General features: G+C 34.3%; 1 protein-coding gene across 2 annotated transcripts in view; it reads left to right on the top strand.

Moving 5' to 3' along the window:
• Window positions 1–1,679: 1,679 nt before the first annotated feature.
• Window positions 1,680–20,750, top strand: part of LOC150078836 (malonate--CoA ligase ACSF3, mitochondrial-like) — a 53,798-nt gene continuing 34,727 nt past the window's right edge. The window contains exons 1-5 of one of the 2 annotated variants that reach the window (XM_090382567.1): window positions 1,680–1,802; window positions 6,651–7,357; window positions 13,586–13,741; window positions 16,222–16,391; window positions 20,078–20,223. In XM_090382567.1, coding sequence (XP_090238693.1) covers window positions 6,662–7,357; window positions 13,586–13,741; window positions 16,222–16,391; window positions 20,078–20,223 — 1,168 coding nt within the window. In that variant the 5' untranslated portion in view covers window positions 1,680–1,802; window positions 6,651–6,661. Of the gene's footprint in view, window positions 1,803–2,013; window positions 2,110–6,650; window positions 7,358–13,585; window positions 13,742–16,221; window positions 16,392–20,077; window positions 20,224–20,750 lie in introns of those variants that run through there. The other variant, XM_090382566.1, reaches the window with a different exon arrangement.

Genomic DNA, 20,750 nt, shown 5'->3' on the forward strand with positions numbered 1-20,750 from the left:
AATTAGACATAGCCGACACATCGGCCAATTAGAGACCGCCCGCCACATCAAACAAGGACAATTCTTTCATTTATTGTTGATTTTGTGCAAAACCGTATAATTCATAATAAATACTTTATTAACCATTTTGTATTGTGTATTGTGCGAGCGCAGGGCCCTGGGCGATTTCCCCGGTCGCCCATGTCTCAGGCCGAATCTTCCCAGGGGCTCACATCTGGTGCTTGGCAAACCCAGGGTTCTGTGCTGGATATCATCATTCTTCTCTTTCTTGGTGATTCCTTTTTAATTCTCTCTCTCTCTCTCAGGGTAACTCGCGATTTTTTTTTTTTTTTTTTTTTTTGGCTGGTGCAGCATAAGTCTCAAGGCTTCTTTGAGCCATATGGCTAATAATAACAATAAAACAATTTTAAGCTTGTTTCTTTGGTCCTTAGCATTAGCATAATCATCAGTCGAGGCATATGATGCAAGAAAGCAAGCTTATGCAGCATCGCTAAAAAAAAAAAAAAAAAAAAAAACGCTCCCATTTCACCCCTCCGTTCGTTCCAAATACCTGTCCAGCTCAGCCTTAAATTTGTTCAGGCTATCAACTTCCACAACAAAGGATGGAGGTCTGTTCCACCAACCAACTACCTGCTGGCTAAAGGCAATCTTGCGCACATCTGTCCTACATCTGTTTTTACTCAATTTGAATTTACGCCCTCTCTGGTGATTATTCTGAGGAAGAGGAAGAATCCCATCAGCATTGAGCACGCTGAAACCATTCATGACTTTACTCAGTTCAATCAGATCGCCTCGCAGGTGCCTAGTCTGCAGACACTGTAATTTGCAAAACTTAAGCCTTTCTTCGTAAGAGCAACCCTTTGTTCCATTTATTAATCTTGTTGAGCTTCTCTGTACTCGTTCCAACAGCTCTACATCATTCTTAAAATGAGGCCTCCAGACCTGTATACAGTACTCAAGGTGTGGCCTGACCATTGCCTTATACAGGGGGACAATCACCTCCTTATCCCTGCTAGAAAAATTCCTGTATATCATTGACAAGACACCATGAGCTACTCTTGCAGACCGTCTGCACTGCTCAGAAAACTTCATATCTGCCTGCACAATGACCCCCCATGTCCTTTTCGTCCTTTACCACTATCAGTGCAGTACCACAGAGTTGATACCTTACTGTGGGGTTACTGCTTCCCATATGTAGTACTTTACTTTTGTCAATGTTAAACTTCATTGGCTACCTCTCAGCCCATCTGCTGAACTTTTCTAGATCCTGTTTCTGCAGCGTACTGTCTTAGTGTCCTTAACAACCTTGCCAACCTTCGTATCGTCTGCAAACTTCGACATTAAGCTTGATATACCATCATCGATATCATTTATAAATACAAAAACAACAGTGACCCAACACTGAACCCTAAGGAACTCCACTAATAACATTAGTCCACAATGAGCAGTGTCCATTTATTACCACTCTGTTTTCTCCCAGAGAATGGTAATCAATGGATACTGATAGTCGTGGACTAATGTTAAGTTGTAAAGTTGTATATCCTTGTAAAGCTTTTAACTCAGAATGTGTTCTCTTTATGAAATTTACTCTTTTCTTTCGGAAAAATGATGAGAAAACTTCGTACGAAGTTTCATCACTATCTTTTTTATCAACCTTGGACTAATGAACTTGTGATTATAAGTGAAAATATGAAAAAGTAAAGTAGAATAGTGAAAAGTTAGATCTCTCTGTTATTAAATAGAGAACGCTCTGGTGTTCTTTATTTTACTGTTATCTCAGGTTGCATTTTTGTGTGTGAGCGGTATGTGTTAATTCTTTGTTGATATTAAATGCTCTTTCAAAAAATGTTATATGTTACAACAAGACCATTATCGTTTGTGTTGTTTGATGTAGAACTGGCGTTACGCAAGTTCAGGGAAACTGTACTGTACTTAGCACAAATTTATGAATTTATTTCCACTAAAACTTGGCTTTACTCCCTTATTTATTTGTTTTTAAGATGTCATAATTTGCATAAAATATTTCCTAAGCGAGCGAGATTAGAATTGGGAGCTCCGATCGGACATAGGGACATTTTCCCACCCGCATATCGGATCTGGTTTGTTGGAGTGAGCGGAAAATTTCTTTGATTATCATTTATAAAATAAATAAAATTTCGTTTATGCTCGGCATGATTAGAGAGGTTTACGGCTTTACTGTATCATTTTTACTGCAGCTGATATACAAGCTGAAGAAGTAACATTGGCTGTACAGTTTATTTTGTTTGGGGACGGCATACACGTGTTCAATGTACCTTCACTACAGAATAACATTTACAGTCAGTGTACGAAATAGTTTGATCTAGTATAGAATATTGCATTTTGAATTTCCCTTTAAAATAATAATGAAAAATACTGTATTTGGTTACTGACACACTTTTAATTGGTGAAAAATCTCACCAATTAAAACTTCACAGTTAAAATTAGAACTGCACCAAAGGAGTAGTCTCCTACAACCACCTGCTCAGATGTGCAGTGGTATGGTGTTGCAACTGATTCTGGCCAGTTTCTATGACTCACAGGAACCGTTTTTTGAATAGAATAGCCATCTGTTCAATTGGCCTGGCATGATGTCAATCAAACGCATTAAGATTATTACTATATTTTATACCATTCTTATACTACGTGAAATTAATAGTACAGTTTATTAAATTATTCACATAAACCAGGGGCATATTCAGGGGTGGGCAGAGGGTGTGCATATGCTCCCTTAACCAAAAATTTGAAATTAAATAAAAAGGATGCAGGAGGTGTTCTAAAAAAAAAATTCAAAAGCCTGGTTGCCATGCCCCACCCCTTATGATGATACCTGGATATGCCACTGGCCTAAACTACTATACATTAAGGTAATGTTTTAGATATCTTACCAATACCCATCATTAGACAGTGCAGCTGACAGACTCCTCTTGCCAATGGTTCCAGAAAAATGATGTGCATGTATATACAGTACATACAATACATATATAGGTACCTTAATGTATAGTAGTTTAGATAAATAGCCTAATAAACTGCATTATTAATTTCACATGGTATAAGAGTGGTATTAAATATAGTAATAATCTTAATGGAAAATAACCACGCAACGTCCTTCTCTAACTATATTAAATCAAAAACGTCATGTGCTTCTCATTCATTATTGGGGATTGGCTGATAAAAGTGATAAGTGAACTGTATAACCTGATCATTATTGCTATATATAAATTGTTTATTGTGTGGGCTTTATAGCTCAAAGCCATATGCCTTTTGCAATGTGTATTCTCATAAAAATGAGTATAATATAATTATAAATGTTATGCTCATTAATTTATTAATTAATTCATTACTTTATATTGTAATATATTACCTGCATAATATTATATAATATAATTATTTTGTTGGAAATGAAATGACATGATTTAACATATTGCAGTACTTAAAATATAAATCATATTAGGCCAGCTTAGAATCTAACCTAACTATATCATTTAGTTTGCATAATTGAACATTACCTGTTAATATGAAAATTAACAGGTAATGTTCCTAACTTAACCTACTTAAGACAGTTGATATGCCAACCCAACTGCCAAGGTGCTTATTGCATGCTGTTTGATTGACAACATACCAGGTGAACATGTAGTATTTACTAAGATTAGGTTTTTGGAGGTCATTGATTTATTCCTATTGGCCCTCTTTACTGCTAAGGAATAGGCACTGTGCAAAGACTACAAAAAAAGTTGAGACTACAAAAAGTGAAAAAAAAAAAAATATATATATATATATACATTAACATAATGGTCTTTTCATGCATTAAAATTTGCATCATGTGTTAGTTTTAATAATCTGGCAATATTGATATAGCACTTAGGTTGAAGCCAGTGGCTGACATACATATCTAGAACAGTATTTTTTCATATTGCATAAATACTACTCTAGAGTAGTATTTCTGCATGTTGCATATAATATTTGAAAAACCCAATAAACTGTAGCACCTAAGATAATAGGTAGTAACGAAAGGTGATATATTTAGAACCCCAGCTGGTTCTAAATATATTTTTCATGTTGCATTTTGACCCTCTTCCCTTTAAAAACAAAGGTTAGAGATTATGTATGAAACCCTTTTTCCAGTCCTGATTTAAAAATGAATGATTATCTAGTTTTGACTTAAAAAAGTGATTAAAAAAAAAAAAAAAAAAAAACAGTGGATGGACTAGGCCTAGACATTTTGTCTTCTGTGGTAAGATATCAATATTGTGCCCAGTGCCATGAACGAGGGCAGGGTAGATGGGGGCAAGTGTCCCATCTACCGTTCACTTGATATCAATGGTTTGAATATGGATGATCCTTCTCAGATAGCTGACAAACTGAATGAGTATTTTGCATCTACATTTACACATGTGGAATTCTGTAGGGAAGTGGAAGACAGAAGCTTAATGTTCAAATGTATCCCCAATTCACAGAGGGGGTTCATAGGGTAACACGAGTAATTACAGACCTATAAGTTTAACTTCTGTTCCGGGGGGAAAAAAAATGAGTCACTGTTTAAAGAAGTATTGCAGGATCATCAAGACAAGACTGCAGTAATAATTCAGACACACCATGAGTTTGTTAAGGGAAAGTCTTGTCTAACCAATTTGATTGGGTACTATGATGTGGTTACAAAGGAACTGGATGCAAAAAATAATTCTGATATCATATACTTGGATTTCAGAAAAGCTTTTGATGCTGTTGCACATGGAAGACTACTGTACAAAAATTGGAGTAATATTGTATTAAGGGCAAGTTGCTACAATGGATAAAAGGATGGTTGAGTGGGAGAAGACAGAGTGGTAATCAATGGACACTGCTCTTCATTGACCAATGTTATTAGTGGATTACCCCAGGGTTTGGTGTTGGGCCCATTGTCGTTTTGTATATTTATCAATGATATTGATGAAGGTATATCAGGCTTAATGTTGAAGTTTGCAGATGACATAAAGGTTGGCAGGGTTGTTAATGACAGTATGCTACTACAACAGGATCTAGAAAAGTTGGGCAAATGGGCTGAGAAGTGGCCACTGAATTTAATATTGACAAATGCAAACTACTGAATATGAGTAGCAGTAACCCCAGAGAAATGTACCAACTGTGTGGTACTACACTCAGGGTAGTGGGGAATGAAAAAGACCTGGGGGTAATTGTGCAATCAGATATGAAGTTTTCTGAGTAGTGTAGACAGGCTGCCCGAGCAGGTCATGGGGTCTTATCAATGATGTACATGAATTTTGCTAGCATGGATAAGGTGATTATCCTTTTGTATAAGGCAATGGTCAGGCCAAACCTTGAGTACTGCATACAGGTCTGGAGACTTAATTTGTAGAAGGATGTAGAGTTGCTAGAAAGAGTACAGAGAAGGGCAATAAGATTGGTGAGGGGGAACAAAGGGGTGCTCTTACCTTGAAAGACTTATGTTCTGTAAATTGCAGTGTCTGGTGATTAGCCTGTGAGGTGATCTGATTGAGGTGTATAAGGTTGAATGGTTTGAGCAGGCTCAATGCTGATGAGAATTTTTCTTCTTGCCCAGGTTAATTACCTGAGGGGTCATAAAAAGGGGGCATAATTGTGAAAATACAGTTGTAGAATAGATGTGTGGAAATTTGCCTTTAGCCAGTGGGGTAGTTGATTGCTGGAACAAACTTTCATCTGTTGTTACAGATTTGATTACTTAAATAAATTCAAGGAAGAACTGGACAACCTTTTGGAGTGAATGGATGGGTGAAATGGATAGTTTTTTTTTTGTTTTTTGGTTGATGCTGCATTAGCTTGCTTTCTTGCATCATATGCTAGAAAGCAAGCTAATGCAGCATAATTTTATTATATTTTATTTTATTATATTTGTAATTTTATTATATTCATAAATTTATTATGATTTTAATTAATCATAATTAAAATTATAATCATATAATTTTAATTTGATTATGATTTCATAATTTTATTATGTATTATTTTATTATATTCATAAATTTGTTATGTTTTTAATTTGATTATGATTTCATAATTTTATTATAGGTAGGTGATAGTTTATTCTGTACAAATAAATATTAAATGTATCAATTTCTTCAAGTGAAATTAAGGGTGGCTAAATTAAAAGGGAAAAAAAAATTTGGATAACTAGAATTTTAGTTGCTGAATCAAAAAACCATAGTAGTAGACCACATAATAGAAATTACTGTAATTTTTCATTCGCTTTTCCTTTCTCTCATCCCTCTCCCCTCCTTCCTCTCTATGTATTCATTTTTTATAGGACTGCTTTATTAAAAAATTGCTTGTGCAATTTAAAAATTATTGTATCTTACTGTTTTACAGTTTGATATTATTATTTTTATATATTATAAACACACTTGTTTTATCAATAGTTCTGCAGTTTATTACATTTGTAATAACTGGTTCAACTGAACTAGTATAAATTGTAGGTCATTACTGGGCGCATGGATTTTGGCTATGCAGGTTGTAAAATTGTTTTAAGAATTAGTATCATAAAAGCTTTCCTTTCTTGCTTTTTTTTGCTACTACTAATATTAAATTAATTATTAAATATATCTTATAAATTTTAATGCATATCAAAAGTGTGAATTATTTTTTTTATTATATTTTAGGATTTTGTGATATGGCCACTCTTTTATACTTCATCTGCAAAAATAAACACATACAATTATTCAAAAGGCTATACAAGTTGCAAAGTTATAATCATGTTGCTCGAACTTATTCCTTAGATGCAGGATTTCCACCTCCATTCATCCCATTCTATAAGAAGCTTCAGCAATACCCAGATCATTTAGCAGTTGTTGATAATAAGGGACAGTACAAGTATAAAGAGATTTTATCAGAGAGTATTATTTTAGCAGAAAAAATAAGAGCTGTCCTTCAAGATAAACAGCTTAAAAATAATCAAAGGATATCATTTTTGTGTCCAAGCGATGCTTCTCATGCTGTTGCACATTTGGCATGTTGGATATCTGAGAATGTTGCTGTGCCATTGTGTAAGGCTCATCCAGTTCCTCAAATGGAATATTATATTCGAGACAGCCAAAGTGCCTTAATAATTTCTGAAAAAGAATTTTCTGATAAGATAAGTCCATTGGCAAAACAGTTAAATATTCCTCTTCTTTCTGTGGAACATCCAAATGACAAAAGAAAGGATTATGTACTTGATCCCCATTCCTATTTTTCCAAACAAGAAAGGGACAAACTTTTAGAGGACTGGAGTAAAGTTAAAGATATGGATGCACTCATGATATATACAAGTGGGACCACAGGACCTCCAAAGGGAGTTGTATTGACTCACAGCAACTTACATGCCCAGGTAATCTAGATATTCCATTAATTTTTTTTTATTTTATACTTTGCTATTTAAAAGTACAGTTTTTATATTTCTATGCCTTCATTAAAATTTATTAGACATGAATGTGAATTATTACTGATGATCATTGCATGATACAATTCCCATATTCAGGCCTGATTACTGATTGTTGAATATCAATAATTGCCACCCCACAAGATGCTTTTTTTTTAAACTGTTTGAAAAATGTCTGAGATTAAATTTCTTTTTCATGGTGGAGAAATCCTTTATAAAGGCTTTTTTATAATTGTAACTGATTTCAAGCAGAGGTATATGCTTTTTATCTCCCAGAAACTTGGCGTTTTTCCCCTCCTGTTTACATAACAGATTGAAATGTAAAATTTTATGAAACAGAAAGCCCATTAATAAAATATCTCAATTTTTATAATCAAGTGTGACATCATCAATGTATGTGACAAATCGGAATGGTGCCCAATATACATGATGAATTACATATAAATGAGTAATATCTGATGTTCTGACCTAAAATATATACAATTTATAAGCACAATACATTAGCATTTCATGATTTTAGTTATTACTGCTTGGCCATAGGCTTGGCACACTCAGGGTCCCCAGCTGGATATCATCATTCTTCTCTTTGTTGGCAATTCCCTTCTTCTTCTCTCTCTCTCTCTATCAGGGCAATTCAAAATTTTTTTTTTTTTTTTTTTTTTTTTTTGGCTGCTGCAGCATAAGCCTCAGGCTTCCTTGCACCATATAGCTAATAATAATAATAATTTGATCAATGATGTGTGTATAATGCTAGTCAAAATCATTTAACTGTTGTTAAATGATTTTGACTATACACACACCACCCAGTTTTTCATTCTGTATGCAGCATGTGATTTATCATTGTTTGTTCATTAGGGCCCTGTTTGTTTTTTTTTTTTACGTTATTTTGAAATGATTAATACTTAAAAATAGTAAAATAGGTGCCACTAATTTTTGTGAAGTGTCATACCTGTACATTTGGCTGTCATAGACATTCTCTCGGGTATGCCAAGCTGTGCTTGTTACCTGGGAGTCTAAGACACTGATGGAGCTGATATTTGGGTGACACTGAAGTGAAATGGACCTAATATCGGCAAAGTCTGGTCAATCTGGACAGCCAAATCCTCTGCTCATACCTCCACAGTGGTGGGACTGTTAGTAACCTTGGGTATAACCCCCATGTGCAAGTCCTGAAATACGGCACCTAGCATACTGGAGGTGACCACCCAGGTGTGAATCAACGTAAGCAGGAATCAAGATGTGGTACCCACACCACATGGAGGAATGTTGCCCCTCTGTGCTACCAGGCAATACTTGGTGGTAGATGTCCCTCATCATCCAGTGCAATACTACCACTTTGCTTATTGGAGGCTTGAGGTGATAGATGTTTAGTCTCCAGAGCAAAGCTCCGGCAACACCTGCATCTCTTCCATCATGCAATATCATTGATGTCTTTTGAGGTTATGATGAGATCTAATCTTCCTTACATTTTAAGGGTACAGATCTAAAACGGTGTTTGCAGGCCAGCTGCTAGATAGTCTACTGTACTGAATCTATTGGTAACTCTTTAGGAGGCTTCCAGATCAGTTAGGGTATAATCTTAATGCCTCTACTTTTCCAGATAGTGACTGGAGAGAGTTCAAGTAGTGTGTATGAGGTGGGGGCCATTGTCGAGACCACATTATGTTAAGGTGCTGGGTACACCATATTCAAAAATTTCATTACGTCATGCAGCTTGTCCTCGCCATCTTTTCTTAGTTCTGAATACACCATGAATTGTCAAAATAAAGAACAAACTTATCTGTGCAAAGATCTAAACTTCCCAAATACTTCCTCATTCATTTCACAAATATACAGGGTCTCAGTTCTAATCTCAATGATGTCCATTTCCACTTGCAGTCTGCCAAACCCCGAGTACTTTTTTCTGACAGAATCCCAGTTATTGGTTGATTCACTGCTCATCTCAGTTGTCCGAATTATTTGCTGTATGATTCCTTTTGCCTCAAAGGTGGTACTTGTGCATGTGTCCATTCTGATGTTTCCTGTCATAGACTTAGTAATTTGGAATCTCCTCTTTTCGATCTTCTGTGGCTTAAAATCTCTCTACCACATTCTGTCAAATCCATCTCTTGCCTCTATTGTTCTTCCAACTCCACTAATCACTTGGAACTCTTTGACTTTCTCTTTTTGAAACTTGAATTTCTCCAGTTCAACTTTCGTAACAGTGAACTAATTTTCCATGGTGATTTTAATATTCACAACTCCAGCCAGCTGGCTTCTGTTTTCTAGTCACATGGACCAAACTGGTCGAGATACTGAGGCTTTTGCAATTACTAATGATCTTGCACAGATTATTCATTTACATACCAGACGACCCTAACCATGTAGCTAACACGTTTGATCTTTTTCTCATAAACCACCCTTCTAAGTACACAGTCGAAGTGTGCGGTGCTCTAGGCATCTCAGAACACAACTTGGTGATGGTCTCTTCTCCAATGGAGCCTTTCTCTTGTGGCCATTCTCAGCCTTGTATTTGGCATAACGAGAATGCAAAGTGGGATGATCTGCGAGACTTCTTTTCCTTAGTCGGATTACTGTTTCAAACCTTATGATGTCAATGGTCGATGAGATCGTCTCAGTGAAATTATTCTTGTAGGAAAGAAATCCTTTATTTCGCAATCCACTGTAAAATCTCATCCTTTTCTAAACCTTGGTTTTCCAATAAATGTGCTAATGCTGTTCAAGACAAGTATGTTGCATATCGCAATTGGCTTGTATCCAAATCTCCAGGTTCATTTTCTGCTTACACCAAAGCTTGCCAAGAATTGTAAAGCAGTTATTAATCAGTTTAAACTAGATTTTGAACAGTCTAAGAGTAGAAAACTTGCTTCTTGCCCAAATAATAGTCAACCATCTTGTCAAAACAAGATGGATGTATCGCATCTTCAGCCAATGATAAAACTGATCTATTAGTATCCTACTTTTCATCCATCTTAGTAAACCACCACCTACAATTCCCAGTACATTCCATTTAATGACTCCTGTGATCTTCCATTAAAAGGATGCCAGAAGGATTTTGAACAATCTCAATGCTAAGAAAGCTCCAGGTCCTGATGGTATTTCTCCACTTGTTCTCAAAGCCTGTGCTCCTGAACTTACTCCTGTTCTGTGTCATCTTTTTTCCAAATGTGTTTTCTCTTCTGCTTGGAAATGTGCTCATATTTAGCCAGTTCCTAAAAAGGGTGACAAATCCCTCCCATCTAATTATCATCCCATTGCAATTACTTATCTTCTTTCTAAAGTAATGGAGAAATAAATTAACCGCCAACTCTTAAACTACCTAGAAACCTTCTGTCTGATCAACAATCACCAGTATGGATTCCATCAGTGTAGATCCACTGGTGATATTCTGGCTTATGTTACCCATTTATGGACAAATTCAATGGTAAAGTTCGGTGAGACACAGGCAGTTGCTCTTGACATCTCAAAGGTTTTCGATCGCATTTGGCATAAAGGTCTTCTTAATTGGCTTCCATTTTATGGTTTGCCAACTGTTTTTTGTAATTGGGTATCTTGTTTTCTCTCTGACTGCTCACTGGGGGTGATGGTAGATCGTTCTCTGTCTTCTAACTTCTCCAGTAATGCTGGTGTTCCTCAAGTTCAGTTCTTTCTCCCACTCTTTTCCTCTTGTATATTCATGACCTTCCATTGACTGGAAATTGTATCCACAGTTTGCTGATGATAGCATATTGCATTCTACCTTCCAGTTTGAGAAACCTTTCCTGCACAAACAGCTTTAACTTCCTGAATATCCACTACCAGTTCCTTAAATGCTGATTTATACACTATAATTTATATACTTGGAACTGTTGAATTAAAAACAGTAGAGGAAGGAAGGGATTGAGGATTTTGATTGAGAGAACATGAATTTCGAACATGAATTTCTTACATTGCAGAAAGAGGACCCACACTGTTCTTTTTATAATATATCAAACAAGTAGAGATGGGTGGTTATAATCCCATTATACCAGGCACTTGTGAGATTGCACTTAGAATACTGCACCCAGGTGTAGCGCCAGCACCTGAAACACATCCAGCTTTTTTGAAAAACTCCAGAGATGGCCAGTGCACCTAGTATATTGACAAAAGCTCACCTATATGAAAGAGATTCAGATATGTGGACTACAAAATATGGGTACTTTATAAGGTATCTGATTGAGGTTTGCAAGTTTCTGAGAGTAGATAATAAAATGAATAAAGGTTAAATTACAAGGTATTAAATGATATCAGCACCAGGGGACATAAGTTTAAACTAAGGTGCATGTGGGAAGAGTTGTAGACTGAATTGCAGAAAGTTTTCCTTTAGTTAGTGAGTTATTAATCATTGGAAATACATGTCCTGTATTTCCAATGATTAATAAAAAAGTCACTCACCAAGCAGATGGACACAGTAAAATATATGCCTGTTGGGTGATTTTTTTTCTTGAACATTCATTAGTCACATGTGCATTATGTCCTTTATTTCCTATATCTTTCCATATTTTTATCCAGTATTTCCTATATCTTGCTATATTTTTATCCAGTATTTCAAAAAACACTCAAATTTTTTTTTGGCTGGTGCAGCATAAGCCTTAGACTTCCTTGCACCATATGGCTAATAATAATTTTTCCTTACACCAGTACTGTGCTGTAAAATTTGATGGGTGAAATGGGAAGGGTTTTTTTTTTTTGGCTAATGGTATATAAACTTGCTCTTCCATCATATGCCTCTACTAATGCTAAAATCGGTGTTCGGATTTGGAATATTAACACAAATCCTTAAACAAATTTTCCAATTTTTGTTTATTAATATTTGGGGTTGTGACATTTTTTTGTTATGTATATTTTTTGTGCATTGTATATGTTTAATGAAATTTAAAAAATAAAATTTTGTGTGTTGAAGTTAACTTAATTTATAGTTCTCAAAAATTTTAAGTGAGATTCATATACCCTACCCTACTATTAATATCCAAATACTTGCATATCTACAAATAATCTTTATTTACAAGAAAACTAATAATGTGAGCCAAAACTTTTAGCCTTTGTGACAGCCTCTAGCCTCTGTAGAATACTCTCCACTAGTTTCTTATATAAATATTCTCTAAGGTGTGTGGGAACTTTTGTTCCAGCTTTGGCCTTCAAAGCAGTTTAGCTCTGTTTTTCTGGATGCTCTCTTCTCACACACATCTGCTCACTCAATTCAAGGAGTATGACATGGGGCATTTTCCTGCTAATAAAGATATGAGCCTTTCCCAATGTGCTGCCACAATGCAGGTAACACATTATTACCAGGATGTCTAGATAGACCTATTTGTTTTGGACAAACCAAGCATTCTTGATTTGTCCAAACAACCAATCATTCCAGCCAAACCACGAAAAACGGCTCTGGATCATCATGCTGCCTCTGCCAAACTTCATTATTGAGATGATAGAGTCCAGCAGTTTCTCTGGCCATCTGCCACACCAAGGCATGACAGTCACACTGGTAGACCATGTACTGGGACTTATTGCTACAAAGCATAACTTTCCTTTGGTCTATGTTCTAAGAACTACAGGCCTTACACCAATCTAGATAGCATCTGGCATTAGTCAGGATGGTTAGTGGCTTGTGGATGGCTGCACAACTGTAGTAACCCATATCATGCAGTGTCCTGTTCACTGTACTGGTGCTGACATGTGCTTCAGTTGTCTTACTGAGAGCCTCCTGTGTGTGTGCCACAACAATTTTGATCTTTTAGATGATTATTTGTAGAGCTTCTCCTGTCACGTTCTGTCAGCTTCAGAAGTTTACTGGGTCGTTTCATGATGTTTCTACAACAGTCTGCTTCCATTTGCAGATCACATCACAAATCATCAACCTAGGGCTCTTCAGTGCCATTGAAATGTCATATACAGACAGATTGCTTATGCAGCACCCTATTATCATTTGGATGAAAGTCTGTTAACTCCATTATTTGTAGTATCTTGCATCCACAGTCATACTACTGTCTCCTTGAACTCCTGTGAGCATATTTATAGTTGTCTGACACATGGTGCTTGGGTAAGACATGGCCAACTATCAATGTAGGTGGTAACCAGATATTACTGGTAGAGCAGTGTAAATTTATGATATTGTTCATTTTATGTTTAAGTTTGTATATGTTCATGAATCCTTTACAGACATCAGCTCTATTACAAGTGTGGGAAATCAATAGCAAAGATGCCATTCTAGTTGCTCTACCACTGCATCACATCCATGGAGTTGTAAATGCATTTCTCACTCCCTTAAGCACTGGAGCCTGTTGTGTCATGTTATCCAAATTTGATGTCCAGAAGGTATATAATTAATTTAAAAAATCAGAAATATAGAGCAATATGCATGAATTATTACTTTTGTATTAACTTTCATGAATGTCTCACTGGTTGAGAAGAACAGTGAGAGTTTATGATTCTGTTTACACAAAACATAAACCAAAGTGGTAAGTATAATTATTTCATTACAAGGAAGTTAAAAAAAATTGTACAACTACATTTTACTTGATGATTATAAATAAAGTGCAGAAATCTTTAAAATTCTGTTTCAGAATTCTTTATAAATAAAGTTAGAAATAGATTCACAGTATATTAAACATGAAACCTATTTCCTTACATAGCCCCACAAAAATAAGTTGGGTGTTAACACCCAACTGAAGTGTTCTACAAGACATCATAGAGGTAAACCTTCCATTTCTATTCTAAAACAGTATGGACCATTTACAGGTGGTGATTTAATCTCTGCACCCATTGATGCAAATGCCATTGCTGAATTGTACTCTTGTATATGTTCTCTGTAGTTATTTGCTTCATGTGTTATCCCCTGTAAGCAGCTCTTGTAATACAGTAGGTGTCTCAGACAGTGGGTTGAGTGAAACCTTTTCATCATGACAGCATTTAGTGTATTTATTTGATGTATTTAACTCATGTCCCCAATATCTTGTATTGCAATACTCACAATTGTAACACATATTTCCTATATCAAGCTCTTCCACATTAATTACAGCTTGTTGATTATTCGCATCCAGTACTTCTATTTTATTAGTCCTACAGCGTCTCTCATTTCCAATCTTGCTTCTCTTTCTTCAGTGTTTGTTGTCCGTCTTTGTAGTCATAGAGTCTCGTTTTGTTCTTTTAATCTATTAGATCTTTCCTCTAATGTTTCATTTCATTAGCATTTCTTCTACATTTTCTCAAAGTTCTTACATACTGTTCAGCCATTTTTACACTTCTTAAAATTTAGAATGGTTTATTAAAATTGAAGACAGATAAAATAAACATTGATAGCTTTCAGGCATAGGTTACCTTTCTTCAGTCGAAAAACGTTGGTACAAAAATTAATAAAGAATGCCTGGTATGGTGGTCATGCGAGGTGAACCGTATGAACAGGTGCTGGCAACAATTAGCAGTTGGAAAATTTGGGCAGCATACCTAAGCGTTTTATATATGTAGATATTTAAAACTTGTTTAAAATACAGTTATTAATAAATTTTTATTGAAATTAATGTATATATTACAATGAACCTGACCTTGTCTCCTTAGTTACACAGATACATTGACCTTGAGCTTTTAAATTTCAAAATCAGTTTTTGGTGACCTTGAATTGTGTAAAGAGTGCAGTATTTGAGTTTTAATATCACATTTTTTGATGATATTTATATCACAGCACCCTAAGTGTGCCAAAAGTTACTGATAAAATTTCAATTTGATTTGGCAACTACTTCAGATGTGTAGGTGATATTATCTAAATTTTTCTAAAATTTTTTACCTGGTATTGATTGATCTGAGGAGGAGGTAATAAGATTTTCCATCAGAAAAATGATTTTTTACTAAAAATAAATTCTCATTCTAGAAATCTAAATCCAGCTGTTTACTTTCAGAGATTCGTTTTTTCAAATGGCTTTATTTTTGTTTTATTTTAACTTGCATAAAAAATGAAGGATATTTTTATATTTATAATCATGACATGTAGAACAGTAGTAATGATGATTTAATTTAATTGTATAACTCATGATTTATTTACAAATGAAAGAATTACTATCTCCCACCAAATGTTTACTCAGGTGATAACTACATTGCATGTGCTGAATAATACTTTATTGTATTTTTATCTTATGGTCTTATTTTATTTGAATGTTGGGAAAAGCAAAGTGACACACACTACTGGGGGTACATGTTGCTTTGCTTTATCTTATTTTTAGTTTATGGTTTTATTTTATTTGAATATTGGAATTTCTTGGTATACAGGTATCGATATTTCATCCTGCTAAGAATTTACCCTATTTCTGGCATTTACTTATTTTGTAGTAAATAGTGTTTCTTTTTTATAATAGTTCTGTATTTTTACGTTTCATCTATGATAAATGCCATTAACCACCTGTCTGGCCATGCCTGCTGCACCTTGAGCATGGGACATGTGGCCAAAAAAATAATATATTTTTTTTTAAATTAAAATTTTGGATATCTTCAATAAATGTTGTTACTTTGATATTAATAAATTATATTAATAAAGAAGTTATTTAAAACAATTATATTAATATAAAGTTATTTAAAACAATTATATTAATAAAAAGTTATATGATTGCATTTGTGCTGTTTCCATCTGCTACATGCCTGCTCCTTAAGTTTTATAATAGTTTTTGAAAATGTGCAATTGTCTCCACTTTAATGTGGTATGTTCCTTTAGATTTTAAGAAATTTCTTAAAATAACTAGTTTACTCTTTTATGTTGAATTTTCAATTTGGATTAAATGAGTTTGATGGCTATTCAAAAACTATTTCAGATATGGGATCATTTTATACAAGAAGATCCAAAATTACCACATGTGAATATTTTCATGGGAGTGCCAACAATGTATGTTAAGTTAATTGAAGAATATCAAAATCGTTTTGAAAGGTCTGAAAATGTTCACACTAAAGAATTTGTTAAATCTTCTTGTATGGAAAAAATGAGGTATGAACCTTTCTTTCTTTAATTCTATGACTTTGAATTTTTTTTGCCATTTTATTTATGTTATTTGGTTATGGTAGAACTTCTTGCTGCCCTAGAGGGCCAGGGAGGTCTTTAGTACATCATCTATGCAGTAAAATGAAAAAAGGATAGAAAACACATTAGTTGCATATGGTCTTTATCAATTAAGAATTTTAAATGAGTTTTAAACTGTGGGCTGTCATTTACAAATACATAATCTATCCATAAAAACATGTGATAAGAAAAGTTTGAAAAATAACAGACAGAAAAACATAAGACAGAGTAGCATTGTTTTCACTACTCTACATTGTTTTTCTGTCTTTACTGTCTAGGAACACTCTTGATCCACAAGTGAAGGTGATATCATGTAGTTTGGGCTTACACTCTTTAGAAACAACTATGTTTATCTGCAAGGTGATCTTAAGTTACTAATATCATTTTTCATCGGATAATATTGCCAAGAAGGTGAATCCTTTATTTACTAAAAACTGGAAGGCACTGTTGTGAAAAGCCTTGGCTTCATTACATAACAGGTTGCCTCAGTTAGTAGCCATTAAAAATGCAAAAGTGACTGGAGATTAAAGATAGAAAAACATAAAGCAGAGTAGCATTGTTTTCTCAAAATGTTTCAATACTTGCATTGAAATAGTACTACATTCTTTACTGAAATGTGATAGGAAGCCATACGGTAAAAGCTCACTGGTTACAAACGTGTACTGGAAAGAGAGCAAGTCTCCACCCCCATCTTACACCAATGGTTGACAGATTCAAAAATGGTGCAGCTTCTAAGTTCTCTCATTAAGAGGGGCTCAGAATCTAATGGGTTTAGGTCCACTAATATCCACAAGCCAGCATTAACAATGACAATATGGTATGGTATGGTCAAGGATCTGTGCCTCTTAGGATTCAGTCTGATGATTATTCTGCCAAAAATGGAATACCACTGTGGATTTTGTAAAATCGGTCTTCACCACTTCTTTAAATATCAAATGGACATGCTAGAAAAAATATCACACAAGCAGCCATACATTGAATTCTGTATACCATTTAATATCTATATATAATATGCATTTGCATATCTGTGATGCTCACCTCATCAGTATGCATTATGATGCCATTTGTTATTTTTTACCTAATCACTGTTTATCCAGTAATGTATTTTTGCAATAATGTAAGCAAGTGTCAAATATTGCTATACCATGTACGTAAGTAATGCGTTAATAGTGCGAATAATTTCATTATTGAATATATCATTTTTAATGGACTGTAAACACTATGGAAGATGAAATGGCTGTATAGAAAAGAAGAAGACAGCCAGAAAAAGGCAATAAATGTGTAGCTGGCCAAAATGAAGAACATTTTTCTCATAATTTTTTGGATTTTTTTTTTACTCTAGCTTTTGGAATAAAGGCTAGGACTAATTTAAAATTATGCACTTTATATCATTGATTATTTTAACATTATAAAAGACCAATAACAAATAATATATATTTTTTAGTTGCAGTAATACAACAGTGCACCAACAAAGATGAATGTCAATGATTGAAATAGGTGTTGTTGCTGTTATTGTTGGTATAAAATGTATAACTATAAATAAATAAAACAGTGTATTAGTCACTCATCAAAGAAATTAGAAACTGTTAAGGAAGAACAACCTGCGCTGGACTGCACATGTTCAGAGGGGCTAAATGCAAGAATAGGACAATTTGAAATAAAGGCAATTGTTTATCATCTTTTAATTAATTTTTTTAATAAAGTTGGTCACCCCCCAAAAAAAGTGACAAAGCAGGCACAATATACTTACATTCTCAGTAAGGATTTTAAGATGTGAATTTTTTATGGCCATATGTTTTCCAGTTCTAACATAATTGATGATGCAGATGAAAGTCAAAGCCGTAATAAAGAATATTGAAATTGCTTTAATAGATATTTTAATTTTTTTATTGTAAGTTATTCACTGGTGTTACACTGTAGAGTTAATCTGACTCATAATCTTATTTTAACTTCACTGATGAAATTTACTCCACATTGTCACCATTATGGAGTAAATTCTTTACTGTCATTCTTGGGTCATATTTCTATATCCTTCTTTTAATTTGTCTTAGCTTGTCTCATCCCCTAAATAACTTGATTATGGACCAATTTTTACATTCCACATTGAACAAGGCTTCTTGATAATGCATAATCACCCCATGCTACTTTCTTTTCTGACATTTATTTCATCAATTATTTATCTATTTTCAGTTTGTCTTGATGGTTAGATTTATTTTCTGGAAATACTGTTTTTTTCCCCCATTTAAAGTGTGTAGTCATTAGGAGTTTCAGCTGTTCCTACTACATTAATTAGCCATCAAGTGAACTAAAATTATGCCTATATCCAGCATAATTCTTCTTAAAAAAGAAAAGAAAAGAAAAGAAATTCTTTTTTTTTTGGTAGAAGAAATTCTACCAAAATGTTGCTCTGAATTATGTATATATTTTCTTTGATATATCCCACACCAAAATGTTGTGATCACTGCCTTCTAGTGGCTCCTTATATTGAAGACTTTTAATAGCAGGTAGATGAATCTTTAGTAATGAATGTTTCAAGAATATTGATTCTCCTGATTGCATCTGTAATATATTGATATAGAAAGCAGTTATCCAGAAGAACTAACTGCTACAAGGTGCATGCTCTACATACATATTCAAATTTACGTTTGGATAGTTAAAGTCCTCCATAATAAGACATTCTGATTAGTACCTTCTCCAGTTTTGCATATAGACCAGCGTTTTCCAAACTGTGTTCTGTGGAATACTAGTGTTCCGTGAAAAATTGTAATTAATAATTAAAAAATAATAATAAAATAAATAAATTTTGCATATTTGTAGCATATACACCACTTTTGTATCATAATTTTTAACATAATTTTTTTTCGCTTATTAATATACTGGGATAGACTAATAATCAAATAGATCGCGGAACACTTTATCTTGGTGGGCTTTTGCATAGAGAAGTATGTGTAGAAGTAATGACAGCTATGAAAAAGTAGCAATATAGTGATGTAATATGCCATTCGTATGCGATTTAGCCTGGAGTACACGGGTTGAAGGGGGGGGGAAGTGAGCGGATATCATAACTAAACTCACTTCCTTGTATACATTTTTTTTTGATAATTATCAGTATTTTGAAATATTATTATTAAAATAATGACCATGGATTTGTGGTTGAAAAAAGGAACTTTAAAACGAGAAGCAAGTACTCCTAGTAGTGCAACTGTGGTTGATGAAAACAAACACAATATTATCACACTTCAAGGTGAGGATGAACAATTGTAGCCTTTTGTTCCTCAAAAATCCAAAGTGAAAAAACTGGAACCAACTAATAAAAGACCAAAACGAAAGTATGATGACAGCTATTTGAATTTCGGCTTTGCATGTATTGGAAATAAAGATGCTCCTGATGCACAGTGTGCTGCATGTAATAAAATATTAGCAAACAGTTCTTTGGCTCCAGCTAAACTTGTGTTTCGTAAGTGTTCTGTAAATATATGTGTTCTATGACTAAAAAAAGTTTGAGAAACACTGATACAGACAATCATTATACTCAATACATTCGTAGTTTTTCTCTCTTTATGCTCCCAGTGTGTTTAGAAGCTTAGTAAGTAATTGATATCAAATCTTTTCAGGTTAATGATTAGTGGATCTTCTGCAATGCCACAGCCGGTGATGAATTACTGGGAAGAAATTACAGGTCACACACTATTAGAAAGGTATGGAATGTCAGAAATTGGAACAGGACTTTCATATACCCTTAAGGAAGTGAGAACACCAGGTAACCAGTAACCATCCTCCATAATTGTACTCTCCATCTCCATCATAATTTATTATTATTTTTTAATTAACATCATTATAGAATTGCAGGTTTGATTTTTTAAATTTATTTCTAATTATATTAAAAAAGAAATTACTGGGTTATTGTGATATTCTGTATAATGTCGCTGATATTTGATAAACTCAAAACCAAGTATGTCACCGAAAAGGTCACATGCAAAGCACATACAGTAGGGCCAACTCATATGGTAGGTTAAGTTCCAGACCCCTCCTGGAAAGCAAAAATTGCCAAAAAGTGAAACATAGCTTTCTTTTTTCCCCTTGCTAATGCATATAAAAGTCTAATAACGTGTTTACTTTAACGTGGCAGAATTACTTAACAAGTACAGGTCACTGTTGAAAAAAAGCCATGAATTAGGGTTGAATTTGAAAGTGTCTGCAATTCTGCCCTGAAAAGATAGGAGGGAGTATATGATGAGAGATTCGTTGATCAATTCGGTCCAGGAGAGATTGTACAAGGCTTAAGGG

This window comes from Mastigoproctus giganteus, chromosome 10 (genome assembly GCF_048544385.1).
Source record: "Mastigoproctus giganteus isolate SK-2022 chromosome 10, ASM4854438v1, whole genome shotgun sequence".
Lineage (NCBI taxonomy): Eukaryota > Metazoa > Arthropoda > Arachnida > Uropygi > Thelyphonidae > Mastigoproctus > Mastigoproctus giganteus.